General features: G+C 35.0%; 2 protein-coding genes and 1 long non-coding RNA gene across 4 annotated transcripts in view; 2 read left to right on the top strand and 1 right to left on the bottom strand.

Moving 5' to 3' along the window:
* Window positions 1-3,885, top strand: part of LOC147837178 (uncharacterized) — a 9,370-nt gene extending 5,485 nt beyond the window's left edge. The window contains exons 2-3 of the mRNA XM_087241145.1: window positions 1,211-1,354; window positions 3,495-3,885. The gene's annotated coding sequence lies outside the window, so the exon portion shown is untranslated. The remainder of the gene's footprint in view (window positions 1-1,210; window positions 1,355-3,494) is intronic.
* On the bottom strand, window positions 448-6,130 carry LOC141378595 (uncharacterized). The gene is made up of 3 exons (XR_015478746.1): window positions 5,969-6,130; window positions 3,198-3,615; window positions 448-2,861 (listed from the first exon to the last, which is right to left on the bottom strand). It is a non-coding gene; the product is annotated as an uncharacterized LOC141378595 (long non-coding RNA).
* Window positions 5,484-25,154, top strand: part of prkci (protein kinase C, iota) — a 37,318-nt gene continuing 17,647 nt past the window's right edge. The window contains 9 exon segments of one of the 2 annotated variants that reach the window (NM_131855.2): window positions 5,484-5,816; window positions 13,442-13,563; window positions 15,648-15,737; window positions 19,049-19,099; window positions 19,209-19,294; window positions 19,458-19,595; window positions 20,800-20,857; window positions 21,750-21,805; window positions 23,486-23,662. In NM_131855.2, the coding sequence (NP_571930.2) occupies window positions 5,737-5,816; window positions 13,442-13,563; window positions 15,648-15,737; window positions 19,049-19,099; window positions 19,209-19,294; window positions 19,458-19,595; window positions 20,800-20,857; window positions 21,750-21,805; window positions 23,486-23,662 (858 nt within the window). In that variant the 5' untranslated portion in view covers window positions 5,484-5,736. 2 annotated transcript variants of the gene reach the window in all.

The raw sequence follows: 25,154 nt of genomic DNA, 5'->3' as shown, positions 1-25,154 counted from the left end.
CTGGACCTCAGAAATATAGGCAATATGTAATAAAATAAATGATATGTCATATTCATATATAAATCATTTTTGAAATATATGTAGCATGTACATATGACACATTTGATATCTCCGCGTACCACTATCAGGAAGCCCGCGTTACCACAGTTTGAGAACCACTGACCTAGAGATTAATACTATATAACTACTATTAGTGAGGGGAGAGGCCAGACATTTTAAAATAAGTGGACCTTGGTGAAATAGGGTTGGGCCTTAGTGCCTACTCTTAAACTAAGTGTATAATAACTAGTTTCTTATATTTATACTCTGTGAAAGTAATTGATTTAACGTGTAACAATTTTTACTATCCAATCCTCATTTTTAAATAAATAAATAAATAAATTGCAAAAAAAAGCAGAGAATCTAAAATCATTTACTTTGCAATGAGGCCCATTTAAATTAATAAATTTAAATTAAGCCCATTTAAAAAAAATAATAATAATAAGTTGGACAGCAACAGTTGGACAGTTCCATTATTGTGCAATAGAGGGGGACTTTAAATTTGACCTAGTTTGTTTAAAGTGAATGACATCTAGTGTTTTATAATTATTGCAATGCATTTTATAAATCCAGTTTTCAGTGTCAAGCAGTCAGATTTACTGTTTTGTTAAAAGCAGCTGGAACTGGATTATTCATTCATTCATTTTCTTGTCAGCTTAGTCCCTTTATTAATCCGGGGTCGCCACAGCGGAATGAACCGCCAACTTATTCAGCAAGTTTTTAGGCAGCAGATGCCCTTCCAGCCGCAACCCATCTCTGGGAAACATTCACACACACATTCACACACACACACGCACTCATCCACTATGGACAATTTAGCCTACCCAATTCACCTGTACCACATGTCTTTGGACTGTGGGGGAAACCAGAGCACCTGGAAGAAAACCCACACAAAGGCAGGGAGAAACACAGAAACACCAACTGAGCCGAGGTTCTAACCAGCGACCCAGTGATCTTCTTGCTGTGAGGCGACAGCACTACCTACTGCGCCACTGCCTCGCCCAGGAACTGGATTAGAATAGATTTGATGCACATCAGACTCCTCTCTAATGAAATTAAAACATTCTCACTGAATTTCTCCAGATGTAGATGCCCAAAGTCATCTTCCTGCTGCATGATTATTCGTGAGCCATTTATCAGTATACAGCAACACAAATGCTCTTGTGCACAGGAAGAAGTTCCTCAGACAGGAAGTGGAGAGCAGTACTTTGGGAAGCCCTGCTGCTGCTGCTGCTGCTGAGCTTCTAGAACACCTGAAGTCCAGATACTGAATCTCTGCTCACCTGCACTCAACTCAACTCTGATGCAGCACCAGGTGAGTCCTCATTCACTGTCACTCTGTGCTTTTGACAAACGAAAGCTTTTGGTTAGCTTGGATTGAGCCTGTTTCACACACTACATGGCATTCATTGTAATATGAAGTAAAAATGATTAGCCCTCCTGTAAATTTCTTTTCTTTTTCAAATTTGTCCCAAATGATGTTTATTAGAAGAAGGATTTTTTTTTACACTATTTTACTTTATTTACTTTTATTTTACTTTATTTGTTTCTTCTGGGTAAAAAAAAAGATCAATATTATTAGTTTTCTAAAGCTATGTTTTTTTTCAATTGTCTACAGACCAAACCACAGTCATACAATGACTTGCCTAATTACCTTAACATGCCCTGTTAACCTAATTTACCTTGTTAAGCCTTTAATTGGCACTTTAAGCTGAATAGTATCTTGAAAATATGTAGTAAAATATTATGTGTTGTCATCATGGCAAAGTTATGCCCATATTATTTTGTAAAACTCACTGTACACTTTACTAGTACCGGGTTGGACGCGCTTTTGCTTTCAAAACTGCCTTAATTCTTCGTGGCATACATTTACAAGGTACTGGAAATATTCCTCAGAGATTTTGGTCCATATTGACACGAAAGCATCAAAAAAGCAGTTGCTGCAGATTTGTCGGCTGCAAATGTTGCAAAGTTGCAAATGATTTGTCGGCTGTTGTAGGCTGTTTGTGTGGGTTTCCACCGGGTGCTCCGGTTTCCCTCACAGTCCAAAGACATGAGGTACGGGTGAATTGGATAGGCTGAATTGTCTGTAGTGTATGAGTGTGAATGAGTGTGTGAATGTTTCCCTGAGATGGGTTGCCACTGGAAGGGCATCCGCTGCATAAAACTTATGCTGGATAAGTTGGCGGTTCATTCCACTGTGGCGACCATGGATTAATAAAGGGACTTAGCCGAAAAGAAAAAGAATAAATGAATGACATGCCGCTTTTTCCTGCCGGAAGTTGGGAGAACATTAGTACACTGTGGTCATAAAGGGATGGACATGGTCAGCAACAGTATTCAGGTAGGCTGTGGCATAGACATGATGCTCAATTGGTACTAATGGGTTTAAAGTGTGCCAAGAAATTATCCCCCACACCATTACACCACCACCAGCCTAAACCGTTGATTCAAGGCAGGATGGATCCTTGCTTTCATCTTGTTGAGAGCAAAATCTGACCCTACCATCCGAATGCCTCAGCAGAAATCGAGATTCATGAGACCAGGCAACATTTTCCCAATCTTCTATTGTCCAATTTTGGTGGGCCTGTGCGAATAGTTTCCTGCTCTTAGGTGACAGGAGTGACACCCGGTGTGGTCTTCTGCTGCTGTAGCCTATCCAGCTCTAGGTTAGACGTGTTGTGTGTTCAGAGATGCTCTCCTGCATACCTCAGTTGTAAACGAGGGGTTATTTGAGTTACTGTTGCCTTTCTATCAGCTGGAACCAGTCTGGCCATTCTCCTCTGTCCTTTGGCATCAACAAGGCATTTGCGCCCACAGAACTGCTGCTCTCTGGATATTTCTCTTTTTCTGATCGTTCTTTGTGAACCCTCTGTAAATCCCAGTAGATCAGCAGTTTCTGAAATACTCAGACCAGGCCGTCTGGCACAACTTTGCCACATTTAAAGTCACTTAAATCACCTTTCTTTCCCATTCTGATGCTCGGTGTGGACTGCAGCAGATCGTCTTCACCATGTCTACATGCCTAAATGGATTGAGTTGTTGCCATTTGATTGGCTGATTAAATATTTGCCTTAACGAGCAGTTGGACTAGTGGCCAGTGAGTGTACGGTATATCTGTTATAACGTATATGCCCACGGAATATTTTTTGATCCACATTTGAAACTTAGTGTCATTGAAGTTATTTTAAATAAAAAATTATAATTTACTTGTAAAAGACTTGCATGTTTGTTTATGACGATGTGAAATCTTTTATATCTCTTGCAGTTACAGGCTTCAGAAATGAAATGTGTGAAAAAGGCTAAGAATAAAATATAGATATGAGTTTAAAATGAATAACAAGCTGCTTGTCCCTTCAGGCTAACAATAATGAATATCCTGCTGTTTCCATCATCCAGCATGTTTTAGTATGAAGTGAGATCCAGAAGTAGATTCAGTTGTTTTGTTATTGCAGATTGTGGAGGAAGCTCCTTCGAGAAGCTTGAGCTTGAGCCAGAATGGTTGGCCATCTTGAAACGACAGACAACCTTCAGAAGCCATCCCACAGTTTCCGGAACCCTCCGCTGGACAACAGACTGCACAGCAGAGACAAAACACATTACAATGATCACAGCTGCTTATTTTTTGATAGCTTGCTAATACCATATTCATTTGCATTTCTAAGTATTTTAGCATCCTGTTCCTCTGCTTCTTTCAGGTGGGATTTCAGTCCATCAGACACACATCTACATCCTGGTGGGCAAAGCGGACAGACTTACAGGGAGGAGTTTTTTCAGCTTTCTTTAATGACTAGAAATTTCAAAAGAACTGCATTTGCCAGAATTAAAAATGTACAAAATTATAAATGACTTTATCCTCACTTTTGTTCATAGTATCCTTGGTATATAAAACTATTAATTTTACAATAATCTTTGACAAAAAAACTATCTTTCAGCTATTCAATGTTTTAATATGATGTTACAAAAGATTTTTATCTCAGATAAATGCTGGTCTTTCGATATTTTTAAACATCAAACAAAAAAAGAATTTAAATGTTAATAAACATTGATAAACATAATAATAATAATAATATTAATAATAATAATAATAATAATAATAATAATAATAATAATAATAGGACTGTTTTTGTTGTACTTTGGAGTCAATGCAGGTTTGGTGAGCAGAAGAGACTTAATGAAGAAGAGACTTAATAGATGTTAGCTTAATAGATAGTGTTTTCCCTATAGAAATTATTGTGTTAATAAATTATAAAAAAAAAATATGCAAATAAATAAATGTATATAAAATTACACAAATATTGGGGGAAAAAGTAAAAGATTATTTCCCCCTTCAAACGCTTATTCATTTCTTGAACATAGTTCTGTATTTACTTTTCCTCAAGTCAACATGCTAATGAAAATAGATGAATATACATTTGAAAGAGGGTAAATAAACTTTCAGTTTAGCATTTTCCTAATTCCTCAACTTTTGTGTAATTTATTTAATAATTTGCCTACCCGCATTATTCATTTAAATATTTATTTATGCAGGAATTTGTGGATTTTAATATTCATTTATTTGATTATTTGATTATTTATTTATTACTTATTTATTTTATTTATGCAGGGACTTATAGATTTATTTACTAATTTATTTATATATTGGCGTATTTATTTATTGTTTTTGCAGGTTTCGTCCTTCATACCATCGTGCCTTGAGAGCATAATGTGTGCTGATATGTCTCATTTAGTTTCTGTTTTCCAATTAGGCTATATAAAGCAAATGGCAAATATTTTGAAGTTTTATTGGTTAAAGGAGATGTCATTTAACATTGCTAAGATTTTGCTTTATTGGTTAAATATAAGGCTTTTTTCTGATGTGGAAACATGTGACGATTTACAAGTTCAAAAGTAAAAACATCCTAATAAAGAAAAACAGGGACAATTTTTATTTATCTAGGTATATGGGCCCTCTATTATTAAGAACTGCCCCTGTTAATATTGTACACAGTTTAAGAAACTGCCCTTGTCCGAGTATTAAAAGGCTATGAAGTTTTTGCGGCTGGATTTTTTAGTACGTTCACTCTGGGAAGTAGAAGGTAAGAATTAAACAGAAGCGTTAATTTCTTCATTAATCGCGTCCCTCCAAATTCAATTATTCATAGACCCACAAAAAGCAGTGTAATGTACTTCCTATAAAGGCTACTGTTCTCCACCCTCTTCAATTTCTGTGTGGTATAATCGGAATGTTACCAGACTCTCCCATTCAACTAGACCCATTGAACCATATTGCCATAATACTCTATCATCAGCAATATTGCAGATGCCTAGCATTTGTACCCTTTTTAAAACTACAGTCACAAGTTTTTTTTGTTGTTGTTGTGTGACAATCAATCGCTGTTACTGTAAAATATTTTTCTTCTGGAAATCCCCCTCTCATCCTCCCCCTCCACATTCCGCTGTTTGGATCAGTCCGTCTCGAGGCCTGCGCGACAGAAGAAGGGAGTGTTTCCCCGTCTGACAGAACTTCTAGTAGTCCGATTAATTTCCGTCTGAACTTCACTAATTATATTTCAGCCAGGCTGTTTATTTAACCGGAGACGGCACTATTGCTGTCCAAAGAATACGTTTAGTTTTAAAACTCCGGTAGTTTTTCCTCGTCAGACGATAGCTGGCTAGCATCATTAGCTAAGCTAGCAGGAGTACGGATAGTCCATAATGCCCACGCTGCGGGACAGCACCATGTCCCACCCCGGAGAAAACCCGCACCAAGTCCGGGTAAAAGCCTACTACAGAGGGTAAGTAGCCAGTGAGACCGTTTAAATATACAATTGCATTCTCACTTATTCTCAACGGTGCAAATTTTCAGAAACCAATGAAAAGCCAGCTAGCAAGCTACGTTAGCTAAGCTCAAAACAAAACTCTGATGAAGTTGTCAACTGAAACCAACCATAACAAATGAGCTGTTTCTTCATTACTCTCTCTGTATCTCGTCTTTCGTCTTCACCTATAGTTGTTCACATAAACACAGTGATTTACTGTTAAGATAACAGTGGTTTATATGGTGTGTTGTTTCATCTTAGGGCTTTCCCTGTCACAAAGCCGACTCACTATCTGTCACATTTAGAAGATTCTGTATAACAGTGTAAGCTAGGGGGAAAAGTGACCTGTTGGAAAAAGGTGTAGTTATTATGAAATATTTTTACTTGATGTAAATAATAAAGCACATTTATGTATAACTGATTTTTAGTCAGCTATTTCTTCGTGATGACGCTTCCTCTTGTCATGCACCTGAAAAACTTGTATGACAAGTATCTTTTGTCAGACCTGTTGGAGACTGATTGCTCTTTTTACTCTTCAGTTCTATAGTATATGTGCATTTGTCTTGACACTAGTCAGTTTCTGTTTCAGGTGAATTTGTTGATAAGAATTTATTTACCATCATTGTAAGGAACCGACAGGTTTACCATGCCACAGGCCACTGTACAATCTTTTAGTTTGGAAATCTGTGTTTCAGTGAATAAAGTTAAATCCTTTAGGATATGAAATCCTTTTGAAAACTCTGGAGTGAGCATGAATTGATGGTCTATGCCGTATAAAAATAGACGGTCAGAATTTCAGGGTGTGGACTATCTTGAAACCCACCATTTGTGTCTGAATGTGTGTTTTCTCTGGTTTCTGTTGTTTTTCCAGTAGGTCATTTTAGACAGTATTTGAATCAGTTTCAACCCCCTTTCCATATAAACTTCTACTGTGGATGTGATTGAGGGAATCAGGGATTGTGTGGAGGCCTTAATGGCAGGTTTCTGCCTGAATGCAGTGGTTCTCAAACTTTTTTCAGCAAGTATCACCTCAGAAAAAATTGTCTCTCCAAGTAGGGCTGTGCCAGTTGGGCAATATATCTAGTTGCTATTTATTTTTTTATTTATTTTTTGACATATTGCGACTTGATTTAAAATTTAATACAAGCTTCAAGTTGATTTTAATTTAATTTTAGTTTTAGCTTAATAGTCTTTAAGCAGTGTAAACATTTCTGCAACAGCTCTTAAAAATTGCCTATTTTTGTTTGGCGTCTGTGACTTTGAAACCAAAATATTCCCATATAACAAATACTGTTTTTCATTTATATTAATTTGTCTATTAATGCTTCTGGAGAAGCAGACACTATAATTCCACTTGTTAGCGCTTTCCTGTTTGTTTTCTTTTTTTATTGTGGCCGAAGTTCAGTTGCGCATTTCTGATTGAGCTGAATGAAATTGCTCACTCAGTTGGCTAGTTATAAAGCCCCGGTCAGATCACATGATTTCGGCACGATTTCCTTGACATAGGGTGTCATGGGAAGCCATAGAGGACAACTGGACTTCGTGATACAAGATTCAGTCTTTTCTTCTTGTGTAATGTGGCGTAGTTCATGAAAAATGATACCATGTCTGCGATACCTCACAACACTATCACAGAATGTCTAGCATGTGTAATTTTCTAAAGCATAGCAGACTGTTTTTGAAAATGTTATTTATTATTTTTGTTTACATATATACATATATATTTTATATTGCAGCCTTGTGCGATTTAACTAATCACAACTTTTCAAATTGTGATTGCGATTCAATTTGGATTAATCGCATAGCCCTATCTCCAAGTACCACCATTATGATCAGTATTAAAATACAGTAGCGTAGCAGGCCTAATTAAGCAGCTACAACTCTGCACAGTTCAAAAGCGGGCAGATTAATTTCTATTATGAGTATTTATTATTGTCAGCCACTTAAAACATTTTAAATCGTTGGAACATTTACACTGCACTGTGCTCACATGTAAAAAAATAAATAATGTTTGAGTTAAATGTGCTTTTAAAAGTAGATTAAAACAGCACTGTTCTTAAAAAGTTAAAAGAAAACTGCTGTACTTAAATGTAAAGTATTAACATATAAAAGCCTATTCATTAAAACCAGGAAATGTTCCTTGGGCCTCATAAATATAGGCTATATGTCATCATATTCGTATATAAACTCTTTTTTTCAAAATCTTTCATTTTTGAAATATGTTGCATGCATTTGTTTATCTTTGAAATCTAAACATATTTGAAATAGATGATTTGCATATTTAAATTTTCAATTAGATCTGCTGACTGCGTGTTAGAGTAAGCTTTGTGTGTCAGAAAAGCAGTTCATTAAATCATACCAATCAACAATGGGATATTAAAAAAACGGATACGCCCCCAACAAGCGTTACAAATATTGGGAGAAGATTAGCTTCAGATGATAGAATACATAACAAACATAATAAAATAAAAATTAAAATAAAAGGTTTAGCCTATCAATTTACTAATCACATCAGTGTTATCATATGCATCAAAGGGTTGAAAGTGTGTTCATTTTTTTACTTTAATTAGTCAGCGATAGTCTGTGTGCCACTCGAAGGAAGCCTGGTATGCATACCACTATTTGAGAACCACTGCAGTAGACCACTGAATAAATTGAAGGACATTTTACTCTCTGCACCTTTTATATTCTGATTAAAAAGCCCCTGAAGCCTGGCTAAGATGAATTTCAGTCTTTATTCTCCTCCTCTTGCCTTAGTTCTTCCTTTTATTGCTCTTTCTATCACTCATGCATGATCCTTTTCTGTTCTCTCGGTCACATGTAGTATGTCTGTAATAAGCATTTCAGATTTGACCTATATTGCAACTATTAAGCTAAAACATTTTCCACAGTAGAGATGTGCTTGGCTCGTGGCCCCTTCTCTGTCTGCAATAGTTTAGATTGTCACTTAAAATTATTTTCTTTAAACTTTTTCTTGATTTTTTTATATGCATTACCAATCTCTAATTTGTGAGAACACTAAATTGTTAATATTAATTTTAATAATTCCAATTTTAATATGTTTATAGTAACACTTTAATTGTAAAGTTTTATTTGTTCATGTAATTAACATTAAATACTGTAATAGCATTTAAAGCAAAAAATCCATGTTGCATGAGTGCATTTATTTACCTTATTCTTCATGAACAAGCGGTTGCAGCCATTTGAATCTTTTTGACTCGAGACTTCAGGTCTTATTTACCTCCATTCATTTTTAGACATTAAAAACAGCTCATTATAATCACGCACATATATTTTGGGAATGTCCGAAGATACGTGCATTTTGGCAAGGGGTAAAGATTGAGATAATGAAAATTCTGCAGATAGATCTACATTTTAGTCCCCTGTTTTTCTTGCTTGAAGGGATACCCCAGGATATATATAATAAAAAACAGAGATATATACTACATATACTTTTACTCAGTGCAAGAAAGACCATAACAATAAATTGGATGAAGCCACACCCTCCATCAATAGTACAGTGGATAGAAAAACTTGAATGTATATATAGAATGGAGTATATGACTGCTCAACTTCAACTAAAACTGGATATTTTAAACAAAGATGGGGACCTGTTACATTGTATCTGAATAGGACATAGAATTTCTAGCTCCTTTGAAACTGAAAATATTGTACGTTTGTTTTTGTTTTTTTGTAATTTATTTTGATTTACATCTGCGGCTACTGTGATTTTTTTTTTTCTTTTAATAATCACTGCTGTCACTGAATGTTCTGTTCTGTAAAATGTTTTAATGTATAAAAATAAAGTAAAAAAAAAAAACAGCTCATTAGGCTACTTGATGTTACAAACTGCTATTTTTTTGTTATGGTATTCTACTTGGGTTTTACAGCAAGTAGTTTAATGGTTTCTGACAGTAATTATTTCTACTCACTTCTCACATGAATCAGGAGTTCTAAAACAATCGCAAAAACGAACACACTTCCACGTCAAAGAATAAGGTCAATGCTTTTTAGGTTTAGTTTGATTAAAAGAAACTGTGATAGTTGCTATGTTGGAATAGGTGTACATCTTAATAAGTCAGTGACTGTCTGAGATCTGTCCCCCGCAGAAAATATGATTTAAAAGGCACAGTTTGTATTGTAAATAACAATGCTTTTTGTCCGTAGAGAGAAAACTATGTAACCATTGAGCAGCTCCTGTAAGTAAGGTTACTGTTGTCTGTTTTATTTTCTAAATGAAGTGATTTTTCTCTTTAATACAGATGTTGCCAGTTTATTCCATAATATTGTTATCTGTTTGACAGTCATGTCTAACAATGAGATGGGTTGGACATTTAAAAAATGTAAAAAATCTGTATTGATTGGTCAATATGTTTTTTTTCCACCTTTTGACAGCTCCTTTTAATTTGAAATTAAAATAAAAAAATATTTATTGTCCCCCTGTTGGTTAGGGGTGTAACCGATCACGGTTTGTTCGTGATCCATACAGATCACAACCCACAGTTCGGAACGCACATGTTTAATGACGGATTATTAACTTTTTAAACTTGTAGGTTAATCCAACATTTATAACAATTGCAGACAGATTGCCTCGAGTGTCATTCAAATCACATGTATGAAAGCATCATGGCTTCCTTGTGAAATATAATGATTATGGATTACGGTTGTGGTGGGACCTACGTAAATGCTTTCTTAGGTTATTAATTAAAAGTGTTTTCTGTCACTGTTTAGCCTGAATTAATGCATTCAGTGTAAAGTGCTGCATTCAGATCTGTGTTTGACCGAGAGAGATTCAGTTTTTACACTTTCAGTTCATTACAAGCAATTAAATAACACAGGAGAAGAGTTTATAGTTCAGATAAAGACACTGATGTTTATGGTAAAGACTGAAATCCGGTTTTCAAAAATGATAAAACTTTAATGAAACATGAAACTTTAAGTGTGAATTGTTGAATCATTAATTGAAAATAAAGATGATTTTCTGTACAATATGTTAGATTTATATATTTAGCATCATCAGCTAAAGTAGCAAAGATCATTTTTCGTATTCAAAATTTTCCTTTTTTTTTCAGCCGGTTGTTTTTAAATTGAGATTTTTATGAAAATTAAAGGTTCTAAGTTCTGTTTTTTAAAACCAGTGGCTTTTGCACTTATATTTTTGCATGAATTGAAAGCAATTGACATTTGTCTCCTTCCTTTTTTTGCTGATCCGAAAAATGGTCCGATCCGTGACTCAAAAACTATTATGTCATCTGAACCACCACTGCTGTTGGTGCAGTATAACTTAAATGAATGTAAAATCTGGCAGTCTTAATGTGCAGCAAACACTTGTTTTTTTAATTGTAGTCATGATGTTGCCAGGTATAGTTTAATACCAGAGTCGAAAATGCTGCAATGTTAGCATTGGTAAAAAGTGCCACAGAATGCATATTTACCATTTTGGAAGTTATATATTGAATTGTGTTTTTTTTTAAAAGATGCTGGAAAGTTTAAGGTCATATTTTGAATGTGTTAGAGTTATTTTTAAAAAGTGTGGTGTCATTTAATGATCATTGTTTGCTTAACGTAGTGTCACCTGACATTCTTAAAGCTCATCAGAACTATAAATTGTTTGAAGTTAAAACAAAGTATGAGCTAAACTAGTATGAAAGCACCTTAAATGATGACATCATTTCAGCGAACTTTCCCTTTAATACACCTATTGTTTGCTTTAAAGGAATGGTCATATTTCCTTGTGTGCTATTCCTAGTATAGTACTTGACTTCAGTCCCCGTAAGCTTCCTTACAAATTCAGGTTCAGAAAATCGTGTTTGAGTTTCTTGTAAGTCGTATTTGACCATGGGACTGAATGTTTGCTCATCATGCTTGTTGTTGTAAAAGCAGTGTGTACTGATCCAGGTATGCCCTACAGAGGAATGTGGCTTTGCTGCTTCCTTTCAGAGATGCTGCGCTTTCACAGGATGCATCTCTCACTACTAAGATAGTGGGCACAAAACCTTCAGTTATATGCCAGAATATTGTTATATCGTTTATGCAATGATAAGAGTAAATCTGTCTCTCTCTGTAAATATGAACTAAACACTAGTAGTTTAGTAATGCGGAGCTATTATAATCTCAGAGATATTTGTCACAGGACATGCATAACTGCCTTTTATGTCTCGTACAGTAGCTTGATCGTAATAGTCCTGGATCAGATAAAAGCAGCACTTTTTTTTTTGGTTCGTCATAAGGTGATGTGTGGGATGGTTGCAGTGGCCGCTCGCAGGCATGTGTGGGTCAGTGCACTGGCTCGTAGACAGGAAAGACTCCCTGCTGTTAATAATTAACCAAAACAGTGTGAACTCGGTAGACAACAGAGAGTAAGAAGCTGCTGTGTGCCTCCTGCTATGGGAATATGCTAGTATTACAGCTTCCTTGAAACTCGCCATCTCTGATACTCCATGTACTGTGTTTTTGGTCTTAAAATGTACTAATATAGTATTTAGATTTCTCTTATTATCCCACACTAAATTATTTATCATATTTTTAGGAGGGCTGTGCATTATGATGGTATAGATATATATCGAATGGTCATAAAATAAAAAATGTTACCCTTTATTGTTTATTTTTGGATTAATAAATTATATTGTATACAGTCGTACTTTTTCATACTTTATATAAGCACAATATTGCATGCTGTTACAGGGATGCGGATAGAAACATGAATAACCAATGCTATCTCTAGACAATTCAGAAGTTTTTGATTTAGTGGATGGGGTGGGAATTCTTACAATCTCACTGGTACAGTTAAGTACAATTTACTCATCCCCCAATGACAGTTGTGTTTAGGGGTGGGGTTGGGTACCATGACTGACAATGCAATTTGGAAACAAATGATGGAAGAATAAGTCAACATGCCTCAATGAAGAAAAAGTTCGAAGTGCATTTTTTATGCATAATAAGTTATAATGTAAATTACTCTGCTTGTAAACCTGTAATCTAACATTAAGTTTGGTTCATGTGATCAGCCAGATAAGTGAGGACCGATCAAATCTGATCTCCAGCCGATTGATCAGAGCATCCCTAATATATATTAGAGAACTATGAATTGATTAAATAAATTTTTCCTCTCGCCCCACCTTAATTTTTCAAGAGTAGGGCTGCACAATATATTGTTTTAACATTGATATTGAAATATGTGCATCTGTAGTAGTCAGATTGCAGGATCTGCAATGTTGAATTTGTGAATATAGTTTACCATGAGCCACAGTTATTGAAGATTTATTCCATAATAAAGCAAAAGTTTTTTATTTGCATGTGTTTTTCAGGCCTGTGATTAAAGCATATCAAGAGAGTTTAAAGCATTCAGGCATGAAAATTGTACCAGTCTTTAATAAAAAATATTCAATTGATTTATTTATGCAATGAAATCTAAGCACTGCTATTTTACATTTGATTAAATTCTGTATATGGTTTCATACCAAATCGAGGTATTTAAAGTCATCTGGGGAAATTATATACACATCACAGAAAAACAAAACATTGCATTGTCAGATTTTTCTAATATCCTGCAGCCCTAAAATGTAGGATTTTAATGAATGTCACTTTTTTTTCTGTTTTAGGGACATCATGATCACACATTTTGAGCCTTCGATCTCCTATGAGGGACTCTGCAATGAGGTGCGTGATATGTGCTCCATGGACAATGACCAGCTCTTCACCATGAAATGGATTGATGAGGAAGGTTTGTTGTTTCATTTTTGTGTCTCTTTGCTCTATTCACAGTAGGTGTTGGCATCTGTCTCAGGTGATCTCAGTCAGTCGAGACAGATTGACATTTACTCCTGGTTAACATGAATCTCTAGTGACTTCTTTAGATCAGGTTTCACTAAAGAGACCCTCTCTCTCTTTTCATGATTACACACAGCTTGTTAAACCAAAGAGAGCTTTTACTTGTTAAAACTGAATTTTGGCTATTACACTTAATTGACCCATTTTTCTAAATGAGCTGTTTTATAGGCTATCGTCTTAGTTGCTTGAGAATAAGGGTCACTTCATGAATAGTTTAATGTTTATTTTACTGTTTAACAATAAAATGCACTTTTCGATGTTATACTAATGCTGAACGGCCATATTAGTGCCAGAATTAATTCAAGACATGATTTTGCTTGCTCCTAGTTGATTCAATTTAGGTATTAAACATAGCAATACTCAGATAGGCTGTGGTGTTCATACGATGCTCGATTGGTACTAATGGGCCCAAAGTGTGCCAAGAAAATATCCCCCACACATTACACCCCCACCACCAGCCTGAATCGTTGATACAAGGCAGGATGGATACATGCTTTCATGCTGTTGACACCAAATTCTGACCCTACCATCTGAATGTTGCAGCAGAAATCAAAACTCAGAGCAGGCAACATTTTTCCAAACTATATTGATGAGCCTGTGCAAATTTTAGCCTCAGTTTCCTGTTCGTAGCTAATAGGAGTGGCACTCAGTGTAGTCTTCTGCTGCTGTAGCCCATCTGCCTCAGATTTGACGTGTTGTGCGTTCAGAGATGTTCTTCTGCATACCTCAGTTATAATGACTGGTCATTTGAGTTCTGTTGCCTTTCTATCAGCTTAAACCAGTCTGGCCATTCTCCTCTGGCATCAACAAGGCATTTGCACCCACAAAACAGCTGCTCACTAGATGTTTTTTCTTTTTCAGACCCTTCTCTATAAACCCTAGAAATGGTTGTGTGTGAAAATCCCAGTAGATCATGTCTGAATTCTTTCAAGACAGTTCATTCAATTTAGACATTAAACATACTAAATTGTTGTTATTATCATATTTTAATATGTTATTGCATCTTATGCAATATGTAATTTTGTGTTGTATGTCCTGGATGCATCAGCATTGATGATATAAATAAAGTGTGTGTGTTTAACTAACCACAAATGGGATTCGAGTCATCACAAAATCTTTTGCACTTTATTTGAACCTGCATTTAGTGCTGTCCGCTTGATCAAATCCCTTGAGACAGATGTTAATGCCAGGTGTAAACGTGGCCTTTCCTTCTGTTTCTTTAACTGTCGCCGTAGCAACAAGCTTCCTCCTGCCATTCTGTTGAAGCGCCTGCCTCATTTGCACCAGCACTTTATATATTACAAATGAAGCCACTTTTGGCAGATTGCATTAAAGTCTCCGAATTACCCTGGACTCCACCGGCAGAACTAAAATAGATGGCTTTTACATGAGGAATAATGCGAATCTGAATGCAACACACAGCAGGGAGCGGGGTTTTATGCTGGAAAGATTGACTGCGCGCGATGATTAACTGCTGCATTAGTCATGCGAGATGGGAAATGGAGATGGAAGAAAATTCATTTAAATACCAAAATCTTCACCGTGCCACGCTGAGCCCAGAGTCACGCTGCTCATTAGCATAGCTGATCTGAGCGGGCCGTCATGGCGAGAAGTTAATCCCGTCTGTCTGCGCAAGCCTTGGCAGCGATGCCCGCCGTCGCTCATTGCCTTCTCTGTGATGTTTGATTGAAAGCCGTGTGCGTCTGTGCAAGAAGTTGGTGCCACAGGCTACTCTTCAGACAACAGCATTGACGTCAGCTTCGTACAACACCATGGGCCGTGTTACGGCTTTATGATGTCAATCGAACAGATATTTTCTTTACGCTCCATATGATCAGAGCGCTCGGTTTCTTTTCTCTTTCTCAGGCCTGCTTAAATTCTCCCTCACTCGCCTCGTTTGTATCTTCGCAATGTCAGTTATGCTGATGTCTTTGGTGGAGAGTTGTGTTTGAGCGTTCTCTGTGCTTGTCATTTCAGGGGATCCGTGCACCGTTTCTTCTCAGCTGGAGCTGGAGGAGGCCTTGCGTCTATATGAACTCAACAAAGACTCGGAGCTCATTATTCACGGTATGCTGGGATTTGGCTTTTGATGTGGGTTAGCTAGAGTGCGTTTGCTTTTGTGCTCTCTCGATTCTTGAAAGAATTATGAGGGATGAAGTTTTACACCAGGTCTTAAGGCCCCGATGTACTCGCAGCAAAGTTCTTTTTTTGTTCTGGAAAAAAATTTAAATGCCCAGAGCAGCAGTAAACTGAGCAGAGAACATCCCGTCATCATCCTACACTGTTTAGATCAGAATGTAAATATGTAGTTTGGTTTTCTTCGCAATAAGAAAATAGACATAGATGTAATTTGATACATCAGTTACATTACCTTTGTTTGTTGTATATAGTAGGGCTGTACAATATACAATAACAATGCATGATATGCAATGTTGATTTTGGATTATAATTCATAATTTGCATTCATATTTGAGGCATGTGACCGTTAAAGGGATTTAAAAACATTCAGGCATAAGAATTTGAACCAATTTTAAATTAAATACCAATAATTTTATTGTATTATTTATACAACAAAGACTATGCAGTATTATTATGTCTACTGTTAGTATTCAGGAAAACAATGAATAACAGTTTATATAATTTTTTTTATTGCATTTTTTTATGCTTGTAGAGATCTTTCTTAGGTTTTTTGCAAATGCACCTGCAGAATTATCCCAAACAATTAACTAAAATGATAAAGTCATCTGGAGAAATTGTATTCATATTGCAATATATAATTGGAGAATAACAAAATTTTGTTATATTTTTCCAATGTTGTGCAGCCCTAGTAAATAGCACTTAATAGAGTAGATTTTATCAAATCAAACTGTTTTACTGTAACAAACATGATAAACAATCATTGTTGTTTTTAAGTGGAGCTACTCTTCAGTTTCTGCTGTTAAGCAACTCTGTGTGGATGTCTGATCATGACAGACTGAACAGAAGAAATTAACCAGAGACCAAATCAAAGAGAGAAACAATAGACCCTTTTCACATTTCCAGGTTTCTCAGTAGCAGAAGTCATCATAATTGGAAAAACTTAGAGCGCAGAGAATAGGAGAATACAAAAAAAGTTTGGAAAAAAAATCTTATTTGCTCAAATAATAAAAGAAAAACTCCACGATGATGGTATAAAAACTTTCAGAAAAAGGAAAAAACAATTGTGTGAGAATAACAGTAAACTTGCTGTCCTGTCCCAACTGTTTAATGCCTCATAACAGGTTTATGAAAAGGTTCCATTGAAATAAACCAATTGGAGTTATTGTTAATGGTGTTTTCTGTACTTTTACCAGTTTATAAACTTTATTATAGTTCATTATTATCATAATTTGAAAGCTGAGATTATTTCAATGCACTATCAAATATAGTAACAAGCATATAGTTTTTCTGATTGTTTGTATGCACCTTAACCTGAACAATGTGAAAAAAGTAACACAATCTTAATGAGAAGGTTTTCTAGTTGACCTTTTGGCTTTAGAATTATTTGTGTTCTTCGCATTTTAATTGGCAACTTTTGCTGTCATTAGCTATGTTTACATCCAAAGATGCAAATTAAATGTATGCGCGAAACTGGAATATTGCATAAAGTACATGCAAATAACGCAGAGTCAAAGAGAACAAAATCATCACTGTCTGATTAACTGCTGCCAAATATCAACAGTAAAAATGGAATTTTTTGCGTAATTGTTTTCTTTATTTAATAAATGACTTGCACCTCAGAAGGCAATCCCAACTTGCAGTGAACATGTGGTGCCGTTTGAAGGCGTGAGACATGGAGCACGTGGATGCTGAAATGGTTAAGGCGTTTTAGAATGACCAAAACAACATTTCAGATGTTTTACAATGTGCTTAACCTGCTGGTTTATCCATTCACACACATTTTTACCATCACATGATCTCTTAAAAGAAAATCACATGACTTTTTTTTTTTATTCGTATAGTGGAATTTGTTTGGTAAAAGTGTTTCCATCATAGTTTTTGTGCATTTTTTACTCAGTTTATGATTTCCATTTATGCACATCTTAATGTTTCCATCAACAGTTTATTTTTACATGAGTCATAATAACACGCATTCTTTCAAGCATGTCAAGACCCTAGTGATGAGCTCTGATGAAGCTCCACATTTTGATGTTATGGCTCGGGTATATGTGTTTGTTTATTTATTCATAACAAGCCCTACAGAGTCATACAGGTCTTCAGATGCTTATTGGACAAATGAGAAAGTATTCGGGTAATGTTTGACAGTAGGGCTGCTTATACTGAAAAATTATTGTTATTGCGATAATCGTATGTGCAATATCTGTATTGCACAGAGGTGCGACTTAAATTCACTTTATTTTATGTTCCAAGCATTTGTGTTGCATGCAAAGGTTATTTATATAGGGTTTATCTTTTTTATACCTGTAATTATTTTTGTACCCAGTAGATGCTATTATTACCAAAGGTGAATCTAGTGCCTCAGAGCAGAGATTTGAAAAATAAATACTAATATCAGAAGCAGGGAAATGGCAATAAGAAAAAAATGTCATGTTAAGGTTTATAGTCTTCACATTGTTTTAAAGTCTAAATGTTCATAGCTTGTTTTTTCCCCCTAAACTAGGTTAATTATACCTGTTTATATTCGTAGATTTGATTAGATTATATTCAACTTTATTGTCATTACACAAGTACAAGGCAACGAAATGCGGTTTAGGTCCATCCAGGAGTCCAGGATATAGGTAGACATTATGAGTGCAACTATAGAAAACTATGGGTAATTTTTACAGATGGATCCACTGTGAACATAATATATAAGTTTTCTTAACTATAATAAGAGATTTACTTATAGATTAACATACTGAACAGGTTTTCATTAATAATTCGGTACATGCAGATAGATATGAACAGAATATACAGATAGTTATTTGCTTTAAACAGGAATTACAAATAGATATGTACTAGGATCATTACATAAATGATTTTAAATAATAGCTAATAAAATAAAATTTCTCTTGGTAAATGTTATATCACAGGAAATATTGTTATCGCAAAACTCAACAATATCACATTTTACAATATCACAAGTATCATGCAAGCCTAATTGACAGAGATGCATTGTTCTTCTGCCTGCTGGGTGAGTTCATTAGTTATGCTGAGGAGACGACGGCTGGCCACAAGGGCTTTCAGAAAAACACCCCCACCGACTGTCCGTCAATAGACACTGTCCACACCGGCTGACCTTGTAGGCCTGGACAGACTCTGTTTGTTGACCCAAAGTCCTTATCCGCTGTCAGACGAGGAGAGGTCACAGAGGGGTCATGCAGGAGCTGTTTTTTCACAATCTCTCTCTCTCTCCACAGTGTTTCCTTGTGTCCCTGAAAAACCTGGCATGCCCTGTCCTGGAGAAGACAGTATGTGTGTTTTCTGATATTTATATCATATTTAAAAAAAAAATACATTTTGTGGCTGCATTGATTCTGTGTAAGTGGTGCATAGATTTTATTGACTTGTTGTACTCAGAGTCTATATACCGGCGGGGAGCTCGACGTTGGAGGAAACTCTACTATGCCACTGGACATGCGTTTCAGGCCAAACGCTTTAACAGGGTATATGCTCTTATTATATATATATATATATATATATATATATATATATATATATATATATATATATATATATATATATATTTATTTTTTTTATTTTTATTTTTTTATTTCTCTGTAGTATGTTGTGTTTGCTTTAATTTGCCTGTCACTTTGTTTTGTACAGCGTGCTCATTGTGCCATCTGCACAGATCGTATCTGGGGTCTGGGCAGGCAGGGATACAAGTGTATCAACTGTAAGCTTCTGGTGCATAAGAAATGCCATAAGCTGGTCACAGTAGAATGTGGTAGACAGGTAATACAGGTGAGGCATTCGCATGGTCAGAAGTTTGCTTTTCTAATAGTTTGCACCATTTGCCTTCTCTGTTGATTTCCATTGAGCTTTTATTATCATGATCTTATCAATTGTGTCAAATCCTTCAATTAATTAACCCTTTATAGGCCACTCATTGTAATGCTCATTGAAAAAATGAGTGGAATATTACTAGGGTAACTTTTAAGGCTTAAAATAAAAATAATAATGTAATTAGTGTCAATGAAGTTACAATTTAAGGTTTCTATGGTTAAAACTATTAGCAATTAAAAATGAACAATAAAAAGTGATTAACAAACTGTTTTCAACAGTGGTAGGGAACCTATGGCTCGCTAGCCACATATGGCTATTTGACCAAAAATATGTGGCTCTCCAGGTGTCTAGCTTCAATTATATTTTGCAGTTTAAAAAATAATAACCATCACTAGAAATCCAAAGTTTCCTATTAAAAATACAATCATAATTCCTTTTTAGTGTGTTTATTTTTTACAGCAAAATGAATAAGAACTCAGTAAACAATAAAATGGATGTTTCGATCAATGCGTGTATGTGGCAAATTCAAACAACATTTATGAGTAGTGTAATCGCGATAAGAAAAAAAATCTATAAATTGCCCTTTCTTCATTCATGGACTTAAATTTGTTTATTTTTTAGTTGTGCACGGACATAAATAATGGTTTTATTTTACCTGTAGTATTTTTAGCAGTAATATGTATATCTCAATGACTCTTTAAAAAATGCATTTAAAAAAAATCTGAAATGGCAAACAAACATGTAAGTGAAACCAACCAATGTGGTTGGTTATAAAGCTCAGGATTGCAACAAAACATCCGAGAGATTTAAATGCAATTTCACAAATTTCACACTTTTGTTTTCACATTTTACTTAAATTGTTCATCTAAAATTAAAATTTGTTGTTCATTTGATTTATGTATATTGATATTTGATTTTATGTATGTGACTTTTTTTTCTTCATTAAAGCTGATTTTTTGCTGAAATTATTTACATTATTACTTTAAAAAAAGAAAGCTAAAAGTAATCCATAATTCATGTTGGATTAAGCACTTTCTAAAGAGAGCCTATTCACAATTCACATTCCTTTTCTAGTTCAAGACCTTTACATTAGATGCTATTACTGCTAATAATACTCTGAATCTCAGTCTATCTGTCCTTGACCTTCTTACTATTCTTCTAGGACCCAATGATCGGAAGAATCGATCCAGGGTCGACTCATCCAGAGCACCCAGATCAAGGTACGACAGGCTCTCATCTATATTTGCCTTTGTCATATATGTATTCTATATCGGGTCTATCAGATTTTTCTTTCTTACTTGAATTTGAATTGCAGACTAATCATTTTTTTGAAAGAATGCCTTTTTGAGATTTATTTTATCTTTCAAACAGTTCTAACTATTCTGCCTCGGGTCAATGAATAATCAGCCTCTTGTACCTTGTTCAGATTTTTCGTATATCTGATAAAATAAACAATGTATTTATTTGATCAACTTTTAGATTGTTTAGTAATTTAAACAGTTCAGTATTCATATTTTGCAACTTAAGTTCAATCTTTCCTGAACCTAAATTGTAAAATGTGCATATTCTGATTGCAACCTTTTTTAAGATAAACATTTACCAACAGATCAGTTTGCAAACATACAAAGTCAATCAGACTTTGTTTTATTGTCAGCAATTTGACTAAAAAAGAAGCTTGTAATGCAGAGGTGTTAAACAATGCTCATCTGAGTTATTGCATTCATTAAGTGGCTAAATTGATTCAGTAAGATCTATAGTGGCTCATTGACGCCACTGATTTTCATCTTGAGGGATTTGAAATGACTGGATGGGTTAAGCTGATGTTTCCTCTTAGTAATTAGGTGTGCTCGCACTCAAACAGAGTGATGCATTGAGCAGCCCACAGGCGTGAGTCTTCTCACTAGATTAAGCTTGTTTGTTGGAATTAATGACGGGAACAAGCTTGTGGCTTTAGTTACAGTGCTGGTCAGATACATTTCAATTCCTTGTTGTTTTGTGCTTTATCAAAGTGCCCAGTTTGGTTTAGCGGCTTGCGAATAATTGTGTATAAATGAATAATGTCTGCAGGGCATTGAGCAATGACTTTTCTTGTTTCTCTTTGTTGTGTTTCAGTTCTGGGCAAAAAGAACTCAACAGAAAGCATCAATCATGAGGGAGAGGAGCATGAGGTAAGACATGCTTTGCTCCTGGCATCTACATCATCTCAGCTAATGCATTTACTAGTAAACAAGTAAAATACTGCTGCCTAAGATGTCCATCTCAGTTTTGTGAACCCTCAGGGTGTCAAAAGGGTTTTCCAGGGGGTCCATGTTTAAAAAGAATTCTTCATTTAATTATTCAAATAAAACCACACGTTTCTACTAAATTACCTAGCCTTTTATTAAGATGAATAAAATTAATAATCCTAAAGTTGATTACAATATATATAATAATTATGGTCAGACTTTACAGTAAGCATTTATTCGTTAATGTATTTGCTAAAATTAACTAAGTATACTTGGACGGTATTTATTAACCATAGTTCAGCATTTATTAATGCATTATTAAAATCTAAATTCATGCTTGTTAACATTAATTAATGCACTGCAAGAGTAACATAAACTCACAATAAACAAATGTATTTTCTTTAACATTAACTAACACAAAAAATACTGTGATGCTTAGTGTTTTGTAATTTTTTATGTTAGTAATTGGATTAGCTAACAATAATGAAAATACAACCCTTATTGTAGTGTTACCCTTATATTAATACGTTGTAGTAGTTATATCTATTATTTATATCTGTAGATTTTATATATAAATAATAAATCATTAATATACTAATTCATTAACACATCAAGTTAAATGTGCTAAATATTATTAACATATAGATAAAATTAACAATAATAATACAGAAAATTAAATAATAAGGAAACAAATATGTGATTAAATAAATAAATGCAGTACTATAAGTGTTAAATGGTAATAAAGTAACTGAATAGAAGCTAAATCTTTTCCAAATAATACCCATTTATAATAAGCTTAAAATGAGGGGTTCCTCGCATTCAAACTTGGGGGTCAGTAGAATGTAAAAGATGTCATTTAGATTTGTAAAATGTCAACTTGTATGTATATTTCTGTATACAACACCAACTAATCTTCAATGCTTCCCTTTGGATAAAGATTTATTTGGAAATATATCATAAAAAATGAGTTTTTGGGAAAATATAATGTTTGTATAAATATTAGTATTGTAAGAATACATTTGTATTAATATCAAGACATTTTTATATTAGAATATCAATGATTTTTATTTATTATTTTTAAGTTGGATGTTTATAATTTAAACCACAATAAAATAATAATAGCAATAGTTGTTAATGTTGACTTACAATTGTATTTTTTTTTTCTTTAAATGACTGCTTGCTTATTTAATGTTTTTAAATGTGGTTTGTAAAATTCGGTTTGTCTTCAACACTCTCCACCTGCTCATGAAATCAGTCTAAATAAAAGCTAGTTGCAGGTGTAAATGTGGCTATTATGACCAGTGTGTGATTGGATGAGCTTTCAGCAGTCGCTCTCAGACTGATGATTAGGCTGGACTTGTCACTCATGCAGTGGTATGGGGGTGTGCACAAGGTCCATTCGGCTCTATTGATTTCCTTTCGTACAGCTAATAAAGTAACCTTCCATCAGGGTCATTAGCATCTGATTAAGGGCCTGAGCTCTGTAGCTCTGTGGCAGTCATAGGAAATCAAGCGGCTCAAGGGAAAAACAAAGAGAGAGGACAGAGAAGAACATCTAAACCAGGAAGCAGAAATGTATGATTGTATGATACTGGTTTAATACTCCGTTCATGCATCCTTCAGGCTGTGGGCAGTCGGGAATCAGGAAAAGCGGTGTCCAGTTTGGGTCTAATAGACTTTGACCTGCTGCGAGTGATTGGCAGGGGCAGCTACGCCAAAGTTCTGCTGGTGCGTCTCAAAAAGACAGAACGCATCTATGCCATGAAGGTGGTGAAGAAGGAGCTGGTCAACGATGACGAGGTGACTTTTCACATTTCATAAAAATAGGAACTTGCAAACAATGCCGCTGTTATATCATTAGCATGATTTTGGATAATGAATAACACCTGACCTTTAAAAGCAAGCATTAGAGAACTTGTGAACTACCTGTATGTTGTGTTTTTTTTTCTTGTCATAGAAAATTTTATGCCACAGTTTGGTTTGCTACAGCTCACTTATCACTTCTTTATGTGAAACGTCTTCTATATTGTAAATCACTTCTATATTGAAGTGAGATAAAAAGACTCCAGGCACTTAGGCTAATCCCAATTCAACCCCTTAGCCCTTTCCCTTCCCTGCCTCAATTCTCTTTAGCTTGAAGGCATTGGACTAAGAGTAAGGACTATAGTCCTTGAAACAGAGATTTTCCAGGACCACACTCGAAACCGAGGGGTACGAAAATTTCCAAGAATACACCAGCTACAACAGCAGCATGGCTGCACACAGAAGTCAGGAGATTGAATTGAATTGAATTTTAAATTGAATTTTTATTTGACAGATTTTAGACAAGCTGTACAAAAATAGAAGTAGCCCCTAAATTTTTTAATTAAACTGTTGATGATAAAAACACAATAAAGCCCAGGGGTTGTTTCCATTGTGGGCCTCGCTGGTAAATAAAGTATGGCTTCAAAATACAGTCGATGTATAAAATAAACAGTACCTCCACATTTTAAAACAGGAACAAAATTATTCACAAATACATATATATATATTTAATCATTAATTTCCTTTTCGGCTTAGTCCCTATCCATCACAGCTTTGTTGGGTTTTTTTTTTTTTACGTTTGTTTTTCTTAGTACACGGTAGATATAAACGACTCTTAAACAATATTTGCTCTCCTACCAAAATGTCTCTTCACCATATCACTGTCCTGTATTAAAAATGTAAAATGGGCTCCTTAACTGGAGAAAGCAAACTATAAAACGCAGTGATTATTAGCACTGTTTGCACGTTCCAACTGCAAGCCGCCATCTTTGTTCCTGGCTTAATTCATTGATAATACATAAATGAGTGTGTTTTTGTGTTAAAACAAGCATAATGGCATTCATGTTTTATGATGTTTTAAAAAAATAAACGATAAAATCTAGAATCCATAATAATAGCTCCTGTATAGCTGTCCCACAGCATACTTTCCACATCTAATGCTTGATGACACTCGGAATACCCTGTCAGAAAAGTCTAACGGCTGGGAATGACCTTTTTACAGTGTCTGGTAGAACGTTAATGTTGATTTCTTTTGCATAGATGAATATGGCCACAGTGTAAATGCACAGTACAGTTACGAGCTTATTGCCACATTATATTGTTATGACAACATGATATTATTGCCTTTGGCGATTTCCTGAAGATAAATACCAAAATATAGTGCAACTGGAATAACTACAGCAGTGCGATCATCGATCTCATATGAGCTCGCAATGACATATTGCACTCCGTTTCAAGGGCCAAAAGGTAGGGGTACACAAATAGAATA

Source organism: Danio rerio, chromosome 2 (assembly GCF_052040795.2).
Source record: "Danio rerio strain M-AB ecotype USA chromosome 2, GRCz13ab, whole genome shotgun sequence".
Lineage (NCBI taxonomy): Eukaryota > Metazoa > Chordata > Actinopteri > Cypriniformes > Danionidae > Danio > Danio rerio.
Note: the sequence above shows the minus strand (reverse complement) of the source record. Positions and strands in the feature narration are given on the sequence as shown.